This window comes from Oncorhynchus gorbuscha, linkage group LG08 (assembly GCF_021184085.1).
Source record: "Oncorhynchus gorbuscha isolate QuinsamMale2020 ecotype Even-year linkage group LG08, OgorEven_v1.0, whole genome shotgun sequence".
Classification (NCBI taxonomy): domain Eukaryota; kingdom Metazoa; phylum Chordata; class Actinopteri; order Salmoniformes; family Salmonidae; genus Oncorhynchus; species Oncorhynchus gorbuscha.
This window is the reverse complement of record NC_060180.1, coordinates 3,696,128-3,717,393: the sequence shown is the minus strand read 5'-3', so window position 1 is coordinate 3,717,393 and position 21,266 is coordinate 3,696,128. Positions and strand designations below refer to the sequence as shown.

At 43.6% G+C, this 21,266-nt stretch overlaps 1 protein-coding gene across 2 annotated transcripts in view; it reads left to right on the top strand.

Annotated features, from left to right (window-relative positions):
• LOC124041098 (stress-induced-phosphoprotein 1-like) overlaps positions 1-15,660 on the top strand; it is a 32,906-nt gene extending 17,246 nt beyond the window's left edge. Inside the window, exons 2-15 of one of the 2 annotated variants that reach the window (XM_046358267.1) lie at positions 3,177-3,259; positions 3,827-3,904; positions 4,010-4,066; positions 4,256-4,459; positions 4,747-4,863; positions 9,296-9,341; positions 9,478-9,568; positions 10,605-10,746; positions 11,008-11,112; positions 11,628-11,718; positions 11,928-11,961; positions 12,134-12,314; positions 12,432-12,547; positions 13,395-15,660. In XM_046358267.1, the coding sequence (XP_046214223.1) occupies positions 3,177-3,259; positions 3,827-3,904; positions 4,010-4,066; positions 4,256-4,459; positions 4,747-4,863; positions 9,296-9,341; positions 9,478-9,568; positions 10,605-10,746; positions 11,008-11,112; positions 11,628-11,718; positions 11,928-11,961; positions 12,134-12,314; positions 12,432-12,547; positions 13,395-13,530 (1,481 nt within the window). In that variant the 3' untranslated portion in view covers positions 13,531-15,660. Of the gene's footprint in view, positions 1-3,176; positions 3,260-3,820; positions 3,905-4,009; positions 4,067-4,255; positions 4,460-4,746; positions 4,864-9,295; positions 9,342-9,477; positions 9,569-10,604; positions 10,747-11,007; positions 11,113-11,627; positions 11,719-11,927; positions 11,962-12,133; positions 12,315-12,431; positions 12,548-13,394 lie in introns of both variants that reach the window. The other variant, XM_046358266.1, reaches the window with a different exon arrangement.
• The last annotated feature ends 5,606 nt before the right edge of the window (positions 15,661-21,266 follow it).

Below are 21,266 nucleotides of genomic sequence, written 5' to 3'. Positions count from 1 at the left end.
AGGGCCCGACGTCCACAGGCGGGGGTTGTGCTTACAGCCCAACACCGTGCAGGACATTTGGTATTTGCCAGAGAACACCAAGATTGGCAAATTCGCCACTGGTGCCCTGTGCTCTTCACAGATGAAAGCAGGTTCACACTGAGCACATGACAGACGTGACAGAGTCTGGAGACGCCATGGAGAACGTTATGCTGCCTGCAACATCCTCCAGCATGACTGGTTTGGCGGTGGGTCAGTCATGGTGTGGGGTGGCATTTCTTTGGGGGCCGCACAGCCCTCCATGTGCTCGCTAGAGGTAGCCTGACTGCCACTAGGTACCGAGATGAGATCCTCAGACCCTAGCTTGGTTGCTTACTGTAAGCGTCCACCCACCTTGTAATAGCAATCCTAAATTAGCTCAGGGCTAACCAATCACATTCAGAATCACACACCAAGTTTATTGGCCTCAACCTGTGTTAAATTGTATTGATTCACGTGATTTCAGGATTCATTCAGCAGTTCCTGTAGGTTCTGTCTGCTAGTAGTGACTTGCAAAGCAAACACTCAATCATGAGCACCAAGGATCTTTAAAAAACAAACAAACTCAGGGACAAAGTTGTGGAAAGGCACAGATTGGTGTCACAGCCAGGCATACAGTGCATTTGGAAAGTATTCAGACATTTTGTTACATTACAGCTTTATTCTAAAATACATGAAAGAAGAAGAAAAAAAACATGACAAAGCGAAAACTGTTTTTTTTAAAGTTTGCACATTTATTTGCATAAGTATTCAGACCCTTTGCTATGAGACTCGAAATTGAGCTCAGGTGCATCATGTTTCCATTGATCATCCTTGAGATGTTTCTCCAACTTGATTGGAGTCCACCTGTGGTAAATTCAATTGATTGGGCATGATTTGGAAAGGCATACACCTGTCTATATAAGCTCCCTCATTTGACAGTGCATGTCAGAGCAAAAACGAAGCCATTAGGTCGAAGGAATTGTCCGTAGAGCTCCGAGACAGGTTTGTGTTAAGGCACAGATCTGGGGAAGGGTACCCAAACATTTCTGCAGCATTGAAGGTCCCCAAGAACACAGTAGCCTCCATAATTATCAAATGGAAGGAGTTTGGAACCACCGGGCGGCCAGCTCTCCTTGGAGCCGAGCAATCGGGGGGAAAAGGTCCTTGGTCAGGGAGGTGACCAAGAACCTGATGGTCACTCTGATAGAGCTTCAGTGTACTTGGGAGAACCTTCGAGAAGGACAACCATCTCTGCAGCACCGCCAATTAGGCCATTGTGGTAGAGTGACCAGACAGAAGCCGCTCCTCAGTTAAAGGCACATGACAGCCCACTTGGATTATGCCAAAAGGCACCTAAAGGACTCTGACTATGAGAAACAAGATTCTCTGGTCTGATGAAAGATTGAATTATTTGGCCTGAATGCCAAGCGTCACGTCTGAAGTGAACCTGGCTCCATCCCTACAGTGCATCATGGTGGTGGTAGCATCATGCTATGGGGATTTGTTTTCAGCGGCAGGGACTGGGTGTCAGGATGAACAGAGCAAAGTACAGAGAGTTCCTGGATGAAAACCTGCTCTAGTGCACTCAGGACCTCAGACTGGGGGCGAATGTTCACCGTCAAACAGGACAATGACCCTAAGCACACAGCAGAGACGACGCATGAGTGGCTTCGGAACAAGTTTCTGAATGTCCTTGAGTGTCGAGCAAGACCCCGGAATTGAACCCGATCGAACATCCTATTTTCAGGAGATACCTGAAAATAGCTGTGCTGCGACGCTCCCCATCCAACTTGACAGAGCTTGAAAGGGATATGCAGAGAAGAATGTTAGAAATTCCCCAAATACAGGAGTGTCAAGCTTGTAGCGGCATACCCAAGAGGACTTGAGGCTGTAAACGCTTCCAAAGGTCCTTCAACAAAGTACTGAGTAAAGGGTCTGAATATTTATGTATATTTCAGTTTCGTATTTTTTTATACATTTGCCAAATGATGGAGTATTGTGTGTAGATTGATGGGAAAAAAACAATTGAATCATTTTTAGAAAAAGGCTGTGGAAAAAGTCAGGGTCTGTATACTTTCCGAATGCGCTGTATTTCTAGAGAAGTCACATGTACACCTCTTGACAGCTGTTTCACTTCTTCATTTAAAAAAAAATCCTCGTTTTGGTCCATCAGAATTCAGAGCTTGAAATGTAAAACACAGAAGATTGAATCCTGTCAGTGTAAGACACATGTCAAACTCATTCCGCAGAGTTTATGCGCTCCTCCCTTGGACTTGATTGATAATTATGGTCACTGGTTAGTAAGGAACTTCCCTCATCTAATTGTCTCTGTCTTAATTGACAGGATAAAAAAACAAAAACCAGCAGACACCAGGCCATCCATGGAATGAAATTGACGCCCCTGTTTTAAGGCTTTGACCATAAACAATATTTAAAAAAAGATATATTCTGTTCAGTCGTTAGACCTATGTGCGTGACAGACTGACTTGAATCTGATGTCAGCGAAGCCGTGACCTGGTTCAAGCCTGTATCGGACCACACAGTTCTGTTAATGTTAGCTAGGTTTCAACCAATTCTCTATTACAGACATTGATTGGCTTACCTCTTTGAGTATGCAACGTATGAATAGAACCCTGATGTACACATTAGGAACATCTACTCTTTCTGTGACATAGACTGACCACCTGAATCCAGGTGAAAGCTATGATCCTTTGTCACTTGTTAAATCCACTTCAATCAGTGTAGATAAAGGGGAGGAGACGGGTTAAAGAAGGACTTTTAAGCCTTGAGACAATTGAGACATGGATTATCTATGTGTTCCATTCAGAGGGAATGGGCAAGACAAAATATTGATGTGCATTTGAATGGGGTATGGTAGCAGGTGCCAGCCGCACAGGTTTGAGTGTGTCAAGAACTGCAACGCTGCTGAGTTTTTCACGCTGAACAGTTTCCCGTGTGTATCAACAATGGTCCACCACCCAAAGGATATCCAGCAAACTTGAAACAACTGAGGAAAGGAAGCATTGGAGTCAACATGTGCCAGCATCCCTGTAGAATGCTTTCAACTCTTTGTAGTCTGATTAATTGAGGCTGTTCTGAGGGCAAATGGGGGTTCAACTCAATATTAGGTTGTTCCTAATGTTTTGTACACTCGTATGTTTTTGTTTTTTGCCCAGAAGCCCCCAGTGCCCAGGGCCAGGAGGAGATGGAGTGTGGCGCAGTGACCCCTGACCCCACCGATGACGTCACACTGTCTCAGGTAAGGTAATCATCTTCAAATCATATTTTTGGCAGGAATCTCCATACGAATGATTTTCCTGAAAATAATGTGACACTATCAATCGGAGGTAAGGACAATGTATGTTTGACAGTGTTCGGAGCATTGTGGTCTTAAAGTTAAATGGCATGCTCTGGAACTTAGGCGATGACTTTAACCTCCCGCTTTGTGCTGGATGTGCCAATGTGTAGTTCATACATGCATAATCTATGAGCGGAATTACTGTCTGACCTCAATTAGCCACGAAATCCCTAGTTTCAAAGCAACGCTTTTTCTGGGAGCTGTGCTGCACCATTTTTCCCTACATTTTCCCCCACGGCTACCAGCCTCCTAGCAATTTGACTTCAAAGCCAATGAGCTTCAGTCCCTCAGCATTTGAGTGACAGCCAACAAGTGTTGCGCACACACAGTAGAGGGAGAGCAATGATGTGGTACACATATCTGCACAAATGTGACGTAGTATGCAATTTTCGAGGACCCCTTACGGTTCGTGAGCACTACTTTCAGTACTACTGGCTAGAAAGTATAAATAATGTCTTTAAGGAACAGGACATCAGTGGGGAGGACAGTCTGAGTGAGGAGGAGAAGGCCAAACGCAGAGTGGAGCGACGCAGAGCAAAGAGGAAGGTGAGCAACACACGCACACACACACACCTACTCCTCCTGAGCCATAGTGAACAACTTAGTCATGTGTATTCCTGATGCGTGATGCTGTTTCTATGTTTCTCTCAGCGTCAACGGGAGCGCAAGAAGCTGGAGCAGGTGAAGATGCCTGAGAGCACCGAGCAGGTAAACTACAAACCAATATTACATGTCTTCTAAATTAATCTGAATCATATGACGATTAGCACCCTAATTTGCAGTAATCGAAAAAAGGAATGGTTTGTATAGAAATTAATGGTTGTTATAAAAAGCAATGGACAGTTGGCATTCCAGCTAGGTTATAATATGCTCTCTCTAACTGTGTGTGTTTACCAGGACGCTGAAGATGAGTATGATGATGGTGGTGAATCTGAGGAGGAGGAAGCAGAGGAGAGCGATTCTGAGCTTGAGGAGGAGGAGCAAGAAGAAGAAAAAGAGGATAGAGAAGCCATTCCTTGCTCCAAGGAGCCTCCCGCCCCATCCCCAGCCCCCTCGGGGACTAAAGGACCCCAGAAGACCACTGCACGACACTCTGAAGAGGTAGGGATAGATTGACTCCGTCTTGGCAATGGCTTAAGAGCCTGGTCCCAGGTCTGTTTATGCTGTCTGTGACAATGACTATAGGAATTGTAAAGACTGCACAAACTAAGGTGGAACCAGGCCAATTATGTAGTGTTGTTGAGTCAAGAAACAGTCTGGGAAGCTACCCAGGCTAGTTTAGGGGAGCCGTCTCTACTTGAGGAGTCTTAATACACACTGATAGGTACCTTTTAGTAAACTACTCTCTCTCTCACACATATGTCTTTATTTTTGTCTCTCTACTGTAGGAACCGGAGTGGGATGTGAGCAGTGCATTCTTTGCCAACGCTGCTAGCCACATCAGGCCAAAAGGCTGGACCAAACCTGGGCGCAAGTCCAAGGAGAATGAGGGCAGAACCAGAGAGGTAAGTGGACCGTGAGCTTTGGGATATCTACCTTGCTGGCTAGTTGCTATGGTAAGAGTGGTGCTAGCCAGGATATCTAGCTAGATGGGTGTTTTGTTGATGTCTGTCTGTAAGAGTTGTTGTGGCAACGATAGCTTGCTAGCTACTTAGAAGTTGTTGGGGTTAAAGATGTTTCTGTGGTAGGAGTGTTGATGATAGCTAGCTAGCTGTCTGCTGTGAGACTTAGGATATCTTGCCATCTAGAAGTCACTGTGTTGTAGAAGTGTTGTTGGGGCTAAGGATAGCTAGGTAGCTAGCTAGTTGGTGAAAGCTTGCTGTTTGATAGCTGTTATAGCAGTGTTGGTGATTACTTGCTGTCTGCACTAAGAGTGTTGATGGCTAACTGTCTGCTCTGGTGGTAGTGTCAGGGCTAAGGATAGTGTGGTACAGTAACTATTAACTGTGGTAGGAGTGTTGGGGCTAAGGATAGTGTGGTACAGTAACTATTAACTGTGGTAGGAGTGTTGGGGCGAAGGATAGCTAGGTACAGTAACTGTTTACTGTGGTAGGAGTGTGGGGACTAAAGATAGCGAGGTACAGTAACTATTTACTGTGTTAGGAGTGTGGGGGCTAAGGATAGCAAGGTACAGTAACTATTTACTGTGGTAGGAGTGTGGGGGCTAAGGATAGTGAGGTACAGTAACTATTTACTGTGGTAGGAGTGTGGGGGCTAAGGATAGTGAGGGACAGTAACTCTCGGTTGAATTGTAAACGACTGGTATGTCCAAGAAACGCAGTTGTTGTGTAATGGTAGCTGAGACATACAGTACCAGTCAAAAGTTTGGACACACCTACTCATTCAAGGGTTTTAGTTTATTTTTACTATTTTCTACATTGTAGAATAATAGTGAAGACATCAAAACTCTAAAATAACACACATGGAATCATGAAGTAACCAAAAAGAAATGTAATATTTGAGATTTTTCAAAGTAGCCACCCTTTGCCTTGATGACAGCTTTGCACACTTGGTATTCTCTCCACAAGCTTTACCTGGAATGCTTTTCCAACAGTCTGAAGGAGTTTTCACATATGATGAGCACTTGTTGGCTGCTTTTGCTTCCCTCTGCGGTCCAGCTCATCCCAAACCATCTCAACTGGGTTGAGGTCGGTTGATTGTGGAGGCCAGGTCATCTGATGCAGCACTCCATCACTCTCCTTGGTCAAATAGCCCTTATACAGCCTGGAGGTGTGTTGGGTCATTATCCTGTTGCAAAACAAATGATAGTCCCACTAAGCGCAAATCAGATTAGATGGTGTATCGCTGCAGAATGCTGTGGTAGCCATGCTGGTTAAGTGGGCCTTGAATTCTAAATAAATCACTAAGTGTCACCAGCAAAGCACCATCACAACGGAGATCCTCCGTTTACCTACTCTGCGTTTCACAAAGACACGGCGGGTGGAACCAAAAATCTAAAATTTGGACTCATCAGACCAAAGAACACATTTCCACCAGTCTAATGTCCATTTCTCGTGTTTCTTGGCCGAAGCAAGTCTTTTCTTATTGGTGTTCTTTAGTAGTGGTTTCTTTGCTGTGTGAACATGAAGACCTGATTCACACAGTCTCCTCTGAACAGTTGATGTTGAGATGTGTGTGTGTTACCTGAACTCTGTAGCATTTATTTGGACTGCAATCTGAGGTGCAGTTAACTCTAATGAACTTATTCTCTGCAGCAGAAGTAACTCTGGGTCTTCCTTTCCTGTGGCGGTCCTCATGAGAGCCAGTTTCAACATAGCACTTGATGGTTTGTACATGTAGGTAGGGGTGAAGTGATTATGAATAGATAAGAAACAGCTAGTAGCAGCAGTGTACAAAACAAATGGAGGGGGGGGGGGTCAATGTAATATCCAGGTTAGCAGGCAATATTAACCAGGTGAAACTGTCACTTCTCTTGCGTTCATTGCACGCATAGTCAGGGTATATGCAACAGTTTGGGCCGCCGGGCTCGTTGCGAACTAATTTGCCAGAATTTTACGTAATTATGACTTAACATTGAAGGTTGTACAATGTAACAGCAATATTTAGACTTAGGGATGCCACCCGTTAGATAAAATACGGAACGGTTCCGTATTTCACTGAAAGAATAAACGTTTTGTTTTCGAAATGATAGTTTCCGGATTCGACCATATTAATGACCAAAGGCTCATATTTATGTGTGTTATTATGTTACAATTAAGTCTATGATTTGATAGAGCAGTCTGACTGAGAGATGGTAGGCAGCAGCAGGCTCGTAAGCATTCATTCAAACAGCACTTTACTGCGTTTACCAGCAGCACTTCCCTGTGCTTCAAGCATTGCGCTGTTTATGACTTCAAGCCTATCAACTCCCGAGATTAGGTTGGTGTAACAAATGTGAAATGGCTAGCTAGTTAGCAGGGTGCGCGCTAATAGCGGTTCAATCGGTGACGTCACTCGCTCTGAGACTTGGAGTAGTTGTTGCCTTTGCTCTGCAAGGGCCGCAGCTTTTGTGGAGCGATGGGTAACGGTGCTTCGAGGGTGGCTGTTGTCGATGTGTTCCTGGTTCGAACCCAGGTAGCGGCGAGGAGAGGGACGGAAGCTATACTGTTACACTGGCAATACTAAAGTGCCCAAAAGAACATCCAATAGTCAAAGGTATATGAAATACAAATGGAATAGAGATAAATAGTCCTATAAATACTATATTAACTACAATGAATATTGAAGTCTCATGTTAAAATTAAAAGGAACCACCAGCTTTCATATGTTCTCATTTTCTGAGCAAGGAACTTAAACGTTAGCTTTTTTACATGGCACATATTGCACTTTTCTTTCTTCTCCCAACACTTTGTTTTTGTATTATTTAAACCAAATTGAACATGTTTCATTATTTATTTGAGACTAAATTGATTTTATTGATGTATTATATTAAGTTAAAATAAGTGTTCATTCAGTGTTGTAATTGTCATTTATTACAAAACATTTTTTTGTCAGATTAATTGGTATCGGCTTTATTTGGTCCTCCAATAATCGGTATCTGCATTGAAAAATCATAATTGGTCGACCTCTAGTAGGTACGGTCTCTGTGGGGATGACGTCGTCAATGCACTTATTGATAAAGCCATTGGAATGTGTTCCCGGGATTCATCCAGTCTGTGCTAGCAAAACAGTCCTGTAGCGTAGCATCCGCGTCATCTGACTACTTCCGTGTTGAGCGAGTCACTGGTATTTCCTGCTTTAGTTTTTGATTGTAAGCAGGAATCTTAATGTCCTGTTGGTAGGATAATCATAGATAATCCATTTTATTTATTACATGTTAGCAAGTAGAATTGATGGCAGTGGGAGTTTACTCTGATCGCCTACGGATTCTCAGAAGGCAGCGTGATCTGCATCCTCTTTTCCTCCGTGTTTTCTTCACGCAAATGAAAATGGATCTGGGCCTGTTCCCGGGAGAGCAGTACATCTTTCTCGTCAGACTCATTAAAGGAAAAAGCTTCTTCCAGTTCGTGGTGAGTAATCCCAGTTCTGATGTCCAGAAGTTATTTTTGGTCATAAGAGACGGTACCAGCAACATTATGTACAAAATAAGTAAACAAATAAGCTAGAAAACGAACAAAATAGCACAATTGGTTAGGAGCATTAAAACGTCAGCCATCCTCTTCGGCACCATCTTACTATATGTGTTATTCAATAGTTTTGATGTCTTCAATATTATTCTACAAAATAGTAAAATAAAGAAAACCCCTGGAATGAGTAGGTGTAAACTTTTGACTGGTACTGTATGTTTGTATAAAAATATTATTCATCTAACTCCAACAATCTTTTCATGAATAAGCAAAAGGCTTTTATCTGGTCTCCCATCGAGTTGATATCTGTAGGCCGTGGCAGGTTCAATGCCCTCCCTAAGATGAGGTGAACTCTGCATCTGGAATGGTAAACAGTTATTGGAACGTTTACGTGTTTGACCTTGCATAGTCTCACACACACATACATAGATACACATACACTGCCTCAGTGCACAGGCTAGAGCACGGTCAGTCGTGTCACTGGGTCAGAGGTTACCAACAGTTTTATTTATGTGTGTGTATGTATGTATATATACATAGGCCTAGGATACATCAGTAAGATGTGACTGATATATATGTATCCTAGGCCTAGGATACATCAGTAAGATGTGACTGATATATATGTATCCTAGGCCTAGGATACATCAGTAAGATGTGACTGATATATATGTATCCTAGGCCTACGTGCTTTTTATCTAGCACTTTTCCACAAAGTGCTAATTAGCATGTTATAACAGCAACCCAGGCCTAGAGCTGCAGGTTACAGTGACAGTAAACATCTTCCTAGGTAGGACAAACTCTAGGGAGCTAATATGTGAACAAATTAATGTATTTGCCTTACCTTTTTGGGAACATGTTCTGGTTTCTTCAGGTGAATGGAACAGATGCTGTGACTAAGAGAAGCGCCTCGTTGACAGGTGAGTGTGTGCGTTTATACTACTCTCTGTACACACCCTCAAACACATACGGGTGCACACACACACACCTTGCTGTGCAAACATGCTCAGATGTTGTTTGTACATTTGAGCCTCTGGCTGTGTATGTGCCCTGTAGAAAAAGGGATCAAGCTGGTGCAGGAGGGCCAGTATTCTCAGGCCGTCGTTATGTTTACAGAAGCCATCAAATACGACCCAAAGGATTACAGGTAATGTCACACCATTATATGTCTGCATTATATCACTTACTACCGCATGACCTCTGACCTCAATACGCTAGTTACAGTGAGCTCCAAAAGTATTGGGAGAGTGACACCTTTTTTGTTGTGACAGGGGAGGTTAACATTTTTGGGGGGTATTATATTTATGCCTCTAACTTTCTCACTCACTTATTCACGATTCATTAAGGATTATCTGTAACCATGGTAGCATCCACATTCATGTAGAAGTGTTGACAAACATTTATTATTATTTCCAATAAAATTGACTCCAAGATGACACTGCATTAATTACCATTCATTTCTATTGGGCACAAAATAATCTGAAACACAACCATTATAACAGTACATGGCCAATATGTTCAAACGTTCATAGATGATCATTTTAGTCAATAAGATTCTTGCTACGTAAGCTTAAATTTCTGAACATTCGAGACGTGTAGTCCACTTGTCATTCCAATCTCCTTTGCATTAGCGTAGCCTCATCTGTAGCCTGTCAACTATGTGTATGTCTATCCCTGTTCTTTCCTCTCTGCACAGACCATACAAACGCTCCACACCGCGTGGCCGCGGCCACCCTAATCTGGTGGACGCTGCCACCAATTTGTAAGTCGCTCTGGATAAGAGCGTCTGCTAAATGACTTAAATGTAAATGACCAGCAGGGTCAAATAATAACAATCACAGTGGTTGTCGAGGGTGTAACAGGTCAGTTGGCTTTTCATAGCCGAGCATTGAGAGTTCGAGACCGCAGGTCCTCCGGGAGGGGGAGAGAGCGAGAATTAGAGGGAGCATACTTAAATTCACACAGGACACCAGATAAGACAGGAGAATTACACCACCCGACACAAAAACTATTGCAGCATAGATACTGGAGGCTGACTGTATCTAGCCGACATCAATACATTGGTACAGTACGGCATAGACAATAAACCACAATTTACCCTCTGTGTGTCTCCGTGTGTGTCTGTCTCCGTGTGTGTCTGTCTCTCTGTGTGTGTGTGTTTATCTGTCTGTCCGTCCATCCAGGTTCTTTGGGAACCGGTCGTACTGTTATAGCTGTTTGGAGCAGTACCCCCAGGCCCTGTCTGATGCAGAGAGGTCCATCCAGCTGGCACCTGATTGGCCTAAAGGACACTTCCGCAAGGGCAGTGCACTCATTGGGATGAAGGTGGACCACAGACTGCATAACTGTCCTCTCCTGTTCTATTGTATTCTATAGGAAGCACATTCTCCGTATAGTGATTATTCACAAATGATATAATATATGCTTATGCAGGCTGTGTGTGTGTGTGTGTGTGTGTGTGTGTGTGTGTGTGTGTGTGTGTGTGTGTGTGTGTGTGTGTGTGTGTGTGTGTGTGTGTGTGTGTGTGTGTGTGTGTGTGTGTGTGTGTGTGTGTGTGTGTGTGTGTGTGTGTGTGTGTGTGTGTAGCGGTACAGTGAGGCGGAGAAAGCCATGGAACAGGTGCTGGAGCTGGATAAAGACTGTGAGGAGGCTGTCAATGATCTATTCAACTGCAAAGTCTTACAGCTTATGGTGAACACACACATTTTTGAATACACATGTTCAAGCCTGCACACAGACGTGGCTATGTGCTACCAACGCGCTCACGATGAGAGAGAGAGAGAGAGAGAGAGAGAGAGAGAGAGAGAGAGAGAGAGAGAGAGAGAGAGAGAGAGAGAGAGAGAGAGAGAGAGAGAGAGAGAGAGAGAGAGAGAGAGAGAGAGAGAGAGAGAGAGAGAGAGAGAGAGAGAGAGAGAGAGAGAGAGAGAGAGAGAGAGAGAGAGAGAGACTAATTATAGGGGGGGGACCCACCCGGGGGAGAGAGAGCTCTTCAAATAATTCTCTTTTTGTTTTCTCATGCTTTGGTTGGGTCTAATTGTGTTGCTGTCCTGGGGCGTCTGTTTGTGAACAGAGCCCCAGGACCAGCTTGCTAAAGGGACTCTTCTCCAGGTTAATCTCTCTTTAGGTGATGGCTTTGTTATGGAAGGTTTGGGAATTGCTTCCTTTTAGGTTGAAGTGCTCCCTCTCACTCTCGTCTCCATCTCTAGGATCTGGGTTTTGAGGAGGGGCAGAGCATGTCTCTGCTGGAGCGATTCACCACTCTACAGGCTGTGCTGACCTCACCTGAGGCTTCTAGGGGTGAGGACACACACCACTGTGCAGGCTGTGCCAGTGGTATGGAAAAACATGCAATGTCTCTTCTTAAGCCTAGAGGGCAGTAATGTCAGGAAGTAGTCTAATTTAAATGACATGCAAAGGGAACACATTTCTGAGCTATTGCTGAAATGTAGAAGATCATACATACATTTTTTGTGTGTCTAATTCAGTTGTCTTCACTCTTTCCTCAGTGGTGAGCCAGGACTCCTCATTGGGCTTGCCAGGGTAGGTGGATATTAGCCAATCTTGTTGACCCAATAAGGGTCAGGGGTCATGGCCCCAAATAGAAAAACATACATTTTTGATTTCCTTATTTGGTGTGGACAAGTATGTGTAACGTGATGCCTGTGGACATAAGTGATGTCTCTTCCCTGTTCTGCCTCTCTTCCTCCTCCAGGGCCCCGTGTGTGTCTCTCTGGGTGGGGAACGTGACCGCTGAGCTGACTGAGAAACACCTGTTGGACCTCTTTAAAACTTACGGGGAGATAGACAGCATACGAGTTCTCCACGAGCGGTTCTGTGCCTTCGTCAACTTCAAGAATGCCAACATGGCATCGCGGGCCATGGAGAAACTCAACGTCAGTGACCTTCATAAGATGCTGTGGCTTTTTTGTTTTTTATTTTGTATGTCTATATGTTTTAAAACTCTTTATATTCTATTGACCTTAATGTATTAGTATGTGTTTCTCCCACAGGGCTACAGTATAGAGAACACAAGGTTGGTGGTTCGCTACCCAGACCATCGCAGCCAGAGGCTTCTGCCCATCCCCCTCAAGACCAGCCCCCTTGCATTGCAACAGACAGCTGCTGGGTAAGAAAACACCCCTTTAAAGCTGAGATCAGTGAAAGGTGAAATGGCGCTCCGCCCCCTCCCCACACACACACACACAGGCGCTTGACCTAAAACTTCAAAAAGTGGAATAGTTATCCCTTACTTCTCCAGAGTCAGATGAACTCATTGATACCCTTTTTATGTCTGGATCCAGTATGAAAAAAGTTGGAGGTAGTTTTGCGCGCCAATGCTAACCAGCCTTAGTGCAATGACTGGAAGTCTATGGTATCTACTAGTATGCTAGCAGTTACTATAGACTTCCAGTCATTGTGCTAATGCTAGTTAGCAATTGCACACAGAGACATGAAAATATATTCCACAAGTTAATCTTAGGGTTCAACCCAAAGAATGTAAGAGTGCCCTCTAGTGCCACCTTGCTGACTGTCTGCGCCACTATGTTAAAAATATTTTTTTGCCCTAGATTACAGGTGTTCAAAAACACAATCTCGGCACTGCCCCCCTTTGGGCCTCCCAAACAGCCGTACTCAACAGCATCATCTTGTTAAAAAATCCATGTGAAAAGCCCTCATCTGACTCTAGGGAAGTAGATAAAGGGCTTCATCTGACTCTGGGGAAGTAGATAAAGGGCTTCATCTGACTCTAGGGAAGTAGATAAAGGGCTTCATCTGACTCTGGGGAAGTAGATAAAGGGCTTCATCTGACTCTGGGGAAGTAGAGAAATGGCTTCATTGCCAAAATCATGAAGTATCCCTTTAAAATAAAGCAAGAGGAAATCTGTTGACAATGAGCTACGTCACCCACTTTAACATTTTGTATAATTTCATCCCAAAATCAAATTTTCATAACCTTCTTGCCCCTTCTCCAGTCCCAGACGTTGTGGCCCAGTGAACGGAGACGAGTGTTACTTCTGGAGGACCACCGGCTGCCATTTTGGGGACAAGTGTCGCTACAAACACATTGCCGAACAGAGTGGCAAAGACAGGAAGCCCTGGCAGCCCTGAGCACCGTTTCAAATCGAATACATTTTTATTTGTCACATGAACCCAATACAACCGGTGTAGACTTTACCCTGAAATGTTTTCTCCTCAATTCTGACCTTCTATAAAATTGGGACCCCGTTATGACGATGGACTCAATATTAAATGGACAGTGTAGGACCGTTGTTGTGATGGAGTAGAATGTTCAGACTAATAAAAATGGAGGACAGCATAAGGAGTGCTATAATAGAAGAGCATTAGGACTGTAATAATGGACCAGAAGACATCAGCAGTCCCCCTTGACCACAGCTGGGCCTTTAGGTTTTGCATGGCAATGAACCTCAACACCTTGAAGCCTTAAAACCTTGCTATCCTTACAGCTGGCCCTACGGCTAGCCTTACAGCTAGCCTTACAGCTAGCCCTACGGCTGGCATCAGTTATCCCTATGGCTAACATCAGTACTATTGCTGTCTGGGGTTTGTGGCATAGGGAACTGGGCTCTCCACCTCATCCTCATCTCCCATCCATGTCTCTCTCTTCCCATGCCAATACCACCAGACCAGAACGGACCAGGCCCGGCCATGCTCTCCACACCAAAGGACAACCAATAACCACCCAGACCACCACACCAAAGAACCAGCAGCCATCCAGCCTGCAGCAGATTCAACCTGATGTTTCAGTTCATCCCTAAGAAAGAGGTTCCTCCCTTCCACACTGCCTTGGGGCTAAGTAACATGCCTCCTAAAATGGGCATGTTAGTTAGGCACCAAATGGAAATAAATGGACTGAAACAGAGAGCGACTACATGTATTTCTCCAATATGAAACACAAATGTTCCTTTTCCACACATTTTCAAACGTTTTCCCTAATGAACATGGCCCAGGGATTGCAATACAGTGGGCTATGGGCTCTGTGCTATTGGCTTTAGCTAAATGGGCCATTACAATGTGTGAGTGGAGCAGAGAGATGTACAACCAATTTAACAGAGAACCTTGTTTTTCAATGTATTAACCCATGTTTCATTTTACCACTGTACCTGATGGCAAACATCTTAAATGCATCCTCCAAATCAGTTGGGTGATTTTGACACTGAGAACTGACACCAACTTTTTTCTATGATAGGATTTGTTTAAAGTTTAGTTCGCCAGCCCTTAAAATATCTGGAAAATAAGCATCTTGTTTGTAAAATGAACCAAATATGTTTTTTGCTCTCTGTTTCAATCTACCCTCTCTAGACCTTGCACCTTCTCAATGTGTCTAATTAAAGGAAAGTGTCACTGAATGTCTGTAGGCAAGACCGAAGCTTGAGGGTACATCTCAGCAGTCTAAAGTTGCTAGCTGAAGCTATGTAAGACCAAGCTAGCTGCGTCTTTGGTTTATAGCTGTCTGATTTTACTAATGGTACAGTAGGAGGTTGCTTTTCAGGAATGGGTTCACCACTTTGCAGTAAAGCCCTCTTAGGCTCTTCTCACACTGTCGTTTGTCCCTGCAGTGTTAGGCTGTCATTCTGTCCCTGTGTCATTTTTAAGCTGTCAAGAGCTGTCCGAGTGAGGGTGACACTCAACTCAGTAGGGGAGAGGCTTTGGACACGGAACTACACCTACTTTCCCATTTTTGTGTTCCTCTTCAGATTTTCGCCATTCTGTAGACCCAAGGCTTCCATTCAGTATTTAGTCTGAACCAAAGAATGCTTGTAGACAACCAAAGGCTGTCTGCACTGGCAATACGTGTAAGCTGTTTCTTTATTCTGTCACTCAAGCCTTCAAATGCAAATGGATAACTTCTCCGAGACCCAGTGAATCAAAACAAGCCTCTCGTGGTGAGGAGCTGTAGCTGCCACTAGAAATGCAAAAGTTATTTTTCTTAGTCCACACTACTCTATATCTCAAACTGTGTGTACAGACGAGTGCAGGCTATTTATTTGCGTATTTATATGTATATTTGCTTTACCTGTGAGACCATAGTGGTTGGTTGGTATATGATTCAAATGATGACGCTAGAACTTTCCGGGCCGGTTTGTAGTAGTACAATGGATATTCTCCATTGAAGTGCTTTTTAGTCCAGGACTAAGCTTAGTCTGGGAAATCAGCACGATCTGTTTAGTAACTGTTGAGAGAAAGAATTGTTATTAAATGTGGTGGGAGTTTCTGCTTTTTTGTGGTTGCCTGGTTTTCGGCCTCGTAGAGATTGGTCAAAGAAATCAGAACTTCTTATTAGGATAAAGTCACATGAGAAAACACTATACTATTATCTTTAAAAGATTCACAGAAGTGTGTTTTCTTAGTTCAGTGATCCCAAGTACACAGTATTCACTAATTTGGGCGAATGCATGTTTTATGAGTTTGATAGAAATTAATAATAAAGTATTTGTGTGCGAAGCCCAGTTTTAGTATGAGTCCATTTCTCTCTAGTCCCAATTTCAGGAGAAAGTGTTTTTTAATGACTATGTACTCCCCAAAAGTTTTAACACAAGCAATGTAATCTCTGTTCATTCCAAATTGACAAAATATTTTAAATGTGTGAAAGTCTGCCAAAGAGTCCTTTTGTACATAATATATTCATTCAAATAATTTCAGCCTCTCAGTCAATTTTTCTGTTTTCTTCCTGCCGTTATGGTATACAGTGCATTAAGAACCCTTGAATATTTCTTAATTTTGTTACGTTACAGCCTTATTCTAAAATGTATTTTTTTTAAAGAAAATATTCATAAATCTACACACAATACCCTACAATGACAAAGCAAAAACAGGTTTTTAGAATGTTTAGCTGATTTATAACAAAAAAAGACATACCTTATTTACATAAGTATTTGCTATGAGACTAAATTGAGACTCAGGTGCATCCTGTTTTCATTGATCATCCTTGATGTTTCTACAACATGATTGGAGTCCACCTTGGTAAATTCAATTGATTGAACAGGATTTGGAAAGGCACACACATGTCTATATACAAATCCCACAGTTGACAGTGCATGTCAGAGCAAAAACCAAGCCATGAGGTTGAAGGAATTGTCCATCGAGGCACAAATCTGGGGAAAGGTACCAAAACATTTCTTCAGCATTGAAGGTCCCCAAGAACACAGTGGCCTACATTAATAAATGGAAGAAGATTTCCTACAGCTGGCTGCCTGACCAAACTGAGCAATTGGGAGAAAGGCCTTGATCAGGGAGGTGACCAAAAACCTGATGGTCACTGACAGAGCTCCAGAGTTCCTCTGTGGAGATGTGAGAAACTTCCAGAAGGACAACCAATTCTGCAGCACTCCACCAATCAGGCCTTTATGGGAGAGTGGCCAGATGGAAGCCACTCCTCAGTAAAAGGCACATGACAGCCCGCTTGGAGTTTGCCAAAAGTCTCCTAAAGGACTCTCAAACCTTGATTAACAAGATTCTCAGGTCTGATGAGACCAAGATTGAATTATTTGGCCTGAATGCCAAGCGTCACGTCTGGAGGAAACCTGGCACCATCCCTATGGTGAATCATGGTGGTGTCAGAATCATGCTGTGGGGATGTTTTTCAGCGGCAGGGACTGGGAGACTAGTCCAGATCCAGGAAAAAATGAACGGAGCAAAGTACAGAGATCCCAGGACAAGTCTCTGAATGTCCTTGAGTGGCCCAGCCAGAGTCCGGACTTGAACTCTATCAAACATCTCTGGAGAGACTTGAAAATAGCTGTGCAGTGTTGCTCCCCATCAAACCTGACCGAGCTTGAAGGATCTGCAGAGAAGATTGGGTTGAAACTCCCCAAACACAGGTGTGCCAAGCTTGTAGCGTCATACCCAAGAGGACTCGAGGCTGTAATCGCTGACAAAGGTGCTTCAACAAAGTACTGAGTAAAAGGTCTCAATACTTATGTAAAGGTGATATTTCAGTTTTGTATTTTTCTCAAATAAATGAGCAGAAATGTCTAAACCTGTTTTTGCTTTGTCATTATGGGGTATTGTGTGTAGATTGATGAGGGGGATTTAAAAAAATCAATTTTAGAATAAGGCTGTAACGTAACAAAAAATGGGAAAATTCTAGAGGTCTGAACACTATCCAGATGCACTGTATGTTAACCAGTGGAGTCATCCTCCTCACACAAGTACACTCCCTATTCTATTCACTGTATTCATGGCACCACACAACTGTCCTATGCTGGTACATATTCTGCACTTGTGGTTATTTATCAACTATAAAATATGGTTATGCAGACCACTGAAGGTAAGTGTGATTGTTTGTGTGGAGAGGTACAGTGAGGCGGAGAAAGCCATGCACAGGTGCTGAAGCTGGACAAAGACTGTGAGGAGGCTGTCAATGATATCTTCAACTGCAAAGTCTTACAGTTTATGGTAAACACACAGATGACTGATGATAGTGGGTAAGGAAGTAAATTCAGCAAAACAATAAATGTTTCTTTTTCAGGACCTTGTCTTTCAAAGATCATTTGTAAAAATCCAAATAACACAGCGCCAGCTGTGCCACCAGAGACTCTAGGTTCGCGCCCAGGCTCTGTCATAACCGGCCGCGACCGGGAAGTCCGTGAGGCGACGCACAATTGGCCTAGCGTCATCCGGGTTAGGGAGGGTTTGGCCGGTAGGGAAATCCTTGTCTCATCGCGCACCAGCGACTCCTGTGGCGGGCTGCGTGCTAACCCAAGTTTGCCAGGTGCACGGTGTTTCCTCCGACACATTGGTGCGGCTGGCTTCCGGGTTGAATGGAGCTGTGTTAAGAAGCAGTGCGGCTTGGTTGGGTTGTATATCGGAGGACGCATGACTTTCAACCTTCGTTTCTCTCGAGCCCGTAAGGAAGTTGTAGCGATGAGACAAGATAGTAGCTACTAAAAACAATTGGATACCACGAAAAATGGGTAAAAAATTCAACAAAACACAAAAAAAATAGCTTCACAGATCTTCATTGTAAAGGGTTTAAACACTATTTCCCATGCTTGTTCAATAAACCATAAACAATTAATGAACATGCACTTGTGGAGCGGTCGTTAAGATACTAACGGCTTACAGACGGTGGGCAATTAAGGTCACAGTTATGAAAACTTAGGACACTAAAGAGCCCTTTCTACTGACTGAAAAACACCACAAGAAAGATGCCCAGGGTGCCTACTGATCTGTGTGAACATGCCTTAGGCATGCTGCAAGGAGGTGTCATGACGTTGGCCTGGGGGTAGGTTTATGACAGTCATAAATACCTCTTCCCCCCTTTTTCCTCTCTCTACCCTACTGATGTTATATTTGCCAAACCCTTGGTTAACATAAAGATTCTGGGAACATCAGAAGGTGGGGGGAAATTAACTATATTCTGGTAATCCGACCAATTGAACATATGCAGTGGTACTTAATGAATATGATGTCAGTTCAGTTGTCATCTGAGACATTCTCATCAATTGATAAGATGACAAACTCTACAGTGGAAAGTCTACACATCAGAGTTATCGGATTCACATGGAATTGTTGTTCAAATTAAATGTTTGAATATGAAATTATTTGTGATGGGATGAAATGTGATTTTAGCTTCTAAAATGTGAGATTTGGGTTATCTGCTCAATCAGTGGCCCGTCCCTGTGAAGGGGCATGGGCTATACAACTTTTCAAACACGCTCTTCTCTCCCTTCCTATATAAAGCCTTGACGACAATATAACCTTCTGTTCCAAGGATGTGAAGACGACCGTCCGATGTCAGAATGGTTCAGATAATAACTACAGAACGAAGCCAACATCAGCGTGAGCTTTGGTTGCAAATGGTATGAACTTTGAACTCTTATTCACGACAGAAGTGATACCTCCTAGCCGTTGAGTTAGCAACAGCAGCTGCAAACGCAGGTTAGGAAGGAACAGACAGAGTATCCCGTTTACCACACAACAACGTTACTACAATGTATCTAATTTACCAGCAGAGACATTCTTCAAAGGACTCAGTTGGGCAACACGGCCTTCCATCTACCACCAACCTACCGAAGCGCAGCTCAGAGTAAATATTTGTTGCATTTTCCTTTTCCAAATGAGCGGTAATTTAGAATTCATAAGATTCTGTATTTACGATAGCACAGCTTCGCCCTTTGTTCCTCAGTCTTCCCGCTCTTTCACTCAAACCCAGCCCTTTTCTTTTGCGTAACCAGCTGTCATATCTGTTCCGCCCGCTAGGGACGTTTCCTTTATGATGTAATTTGTAATCAAGTTATGACTTAATTATGTGTATGTGTAATTCTGTGTGATTAGTTATGTATTTAGTAAATAAATCATTAAACCCAATTTGGTATTGCTGATTCAACTTGTTAGACAGGGTTCATGCAGATAACCAAGAATTTACAACTTTCAGATGAGACTGAATTAAGGTGAGGATTAATATTGACTGCTATTGATGTAAAATATTACAAGGTCTTTAAGAGTTTATTCGGAAGATAACAGCTCTATAAATATAATTTTTCGTGGTGCCCCTACTCTCTAGTTAATTACATTTACATGATTAGCTCAATCAGGTAATATTAATTATGGAAAAAATACTTTTATAGAATAGCATGTCCTCTCACTTAGTCCGGCATAGCCAAAGACACGACAGAGGCATGAGGACTGCAGATGTGGCCAGGGCAATAAATTGTAATGTCCATCCTATGAGACTCCTAAGACAGCACTACAGGGAGACGGGACGGACAGCTGATCGTCCCCACAGTGGCAGACCACATGTAACAACACATGTACAGGATCGGTACATCCGAACATCACACCTGCAAGACAGATACAGGATGGCAATAACAACTGCCCGAGTTACACCAGGAACGCACAATCCCTCCATCAGTGCTCAGACTGTCCGCAAGAGTAGCTGGACTGAGGGCTTTTAGGCCTGTGGTAAGGCAGGTCCTCACCAGACATCACCGCTAACAACGTTAGCTGTCACTGGACCAGACAGGACTGGCAAAAAGTGCTCTTCACTGCCAAGTTGCGTTTTTTCTCTCACCAGGGTGATGGTCGGAGGAATGAGCGTTATACCGAGGCCTGTACTCTGGAGCAGGATCGATTTGGAGGTGGAGGGTCCGTCATGGTCAGGGGCGGTATGTCACAGCATCATCGGACTGAGCTTGTTGTCATTGCAGGCAATCTCAACACTGTGCGTTACAGGGAAGACATCCTCCTCCCTCATGTGGTACCCTTCCTGCAGGCTCATCCTGACATGACCCTCCAGCATGACTGCCACCAGCCATATTGCTCGTTCTGTGCATGATTTCCTGCACAACAGGAATGTCAGTGTTCTGCTTTGGCCAGCGAAGAGCCCGGATCTTAATCCCATTGAGCACAGTTGGGACTTGTTGGATCGGAGGGTGAGGGCTTGGGCCATTCCCCCAAGAAATGTCCGGGAACATGGGGGTGCCTTGGTGGAAGAGTGGGGTAACATCTCACAGCAAGAACTGGAAAATCTGGAGCAGTCCATAAGGGGGAGATGCACTGCAGTACTTCAAGCAGCTGGTGGCCACACCAGATACTGACTGTTACTTCTGATTTTGATCCCCCCCTTTGTTCAGGGACACATTATTCCATTTATGTTAGTCACATATCTGTGGAACTTGTTCAGTTTATGTCTCAGTTATTGAATCTTGTTATGTTCATACAAATATTTACACTTTAAGTTTGCTGAAAATAAATGCAGTTGACAGTGCTAGGACCTTTCTTTTTTTGTTGAGTTTATTTTATGTTCGCAGAGTGTGGTTTAGCTTGCTTAACACCAGAGGGCGTAGTATAATCTATTAATACTGAACTCCACACAAACTGAA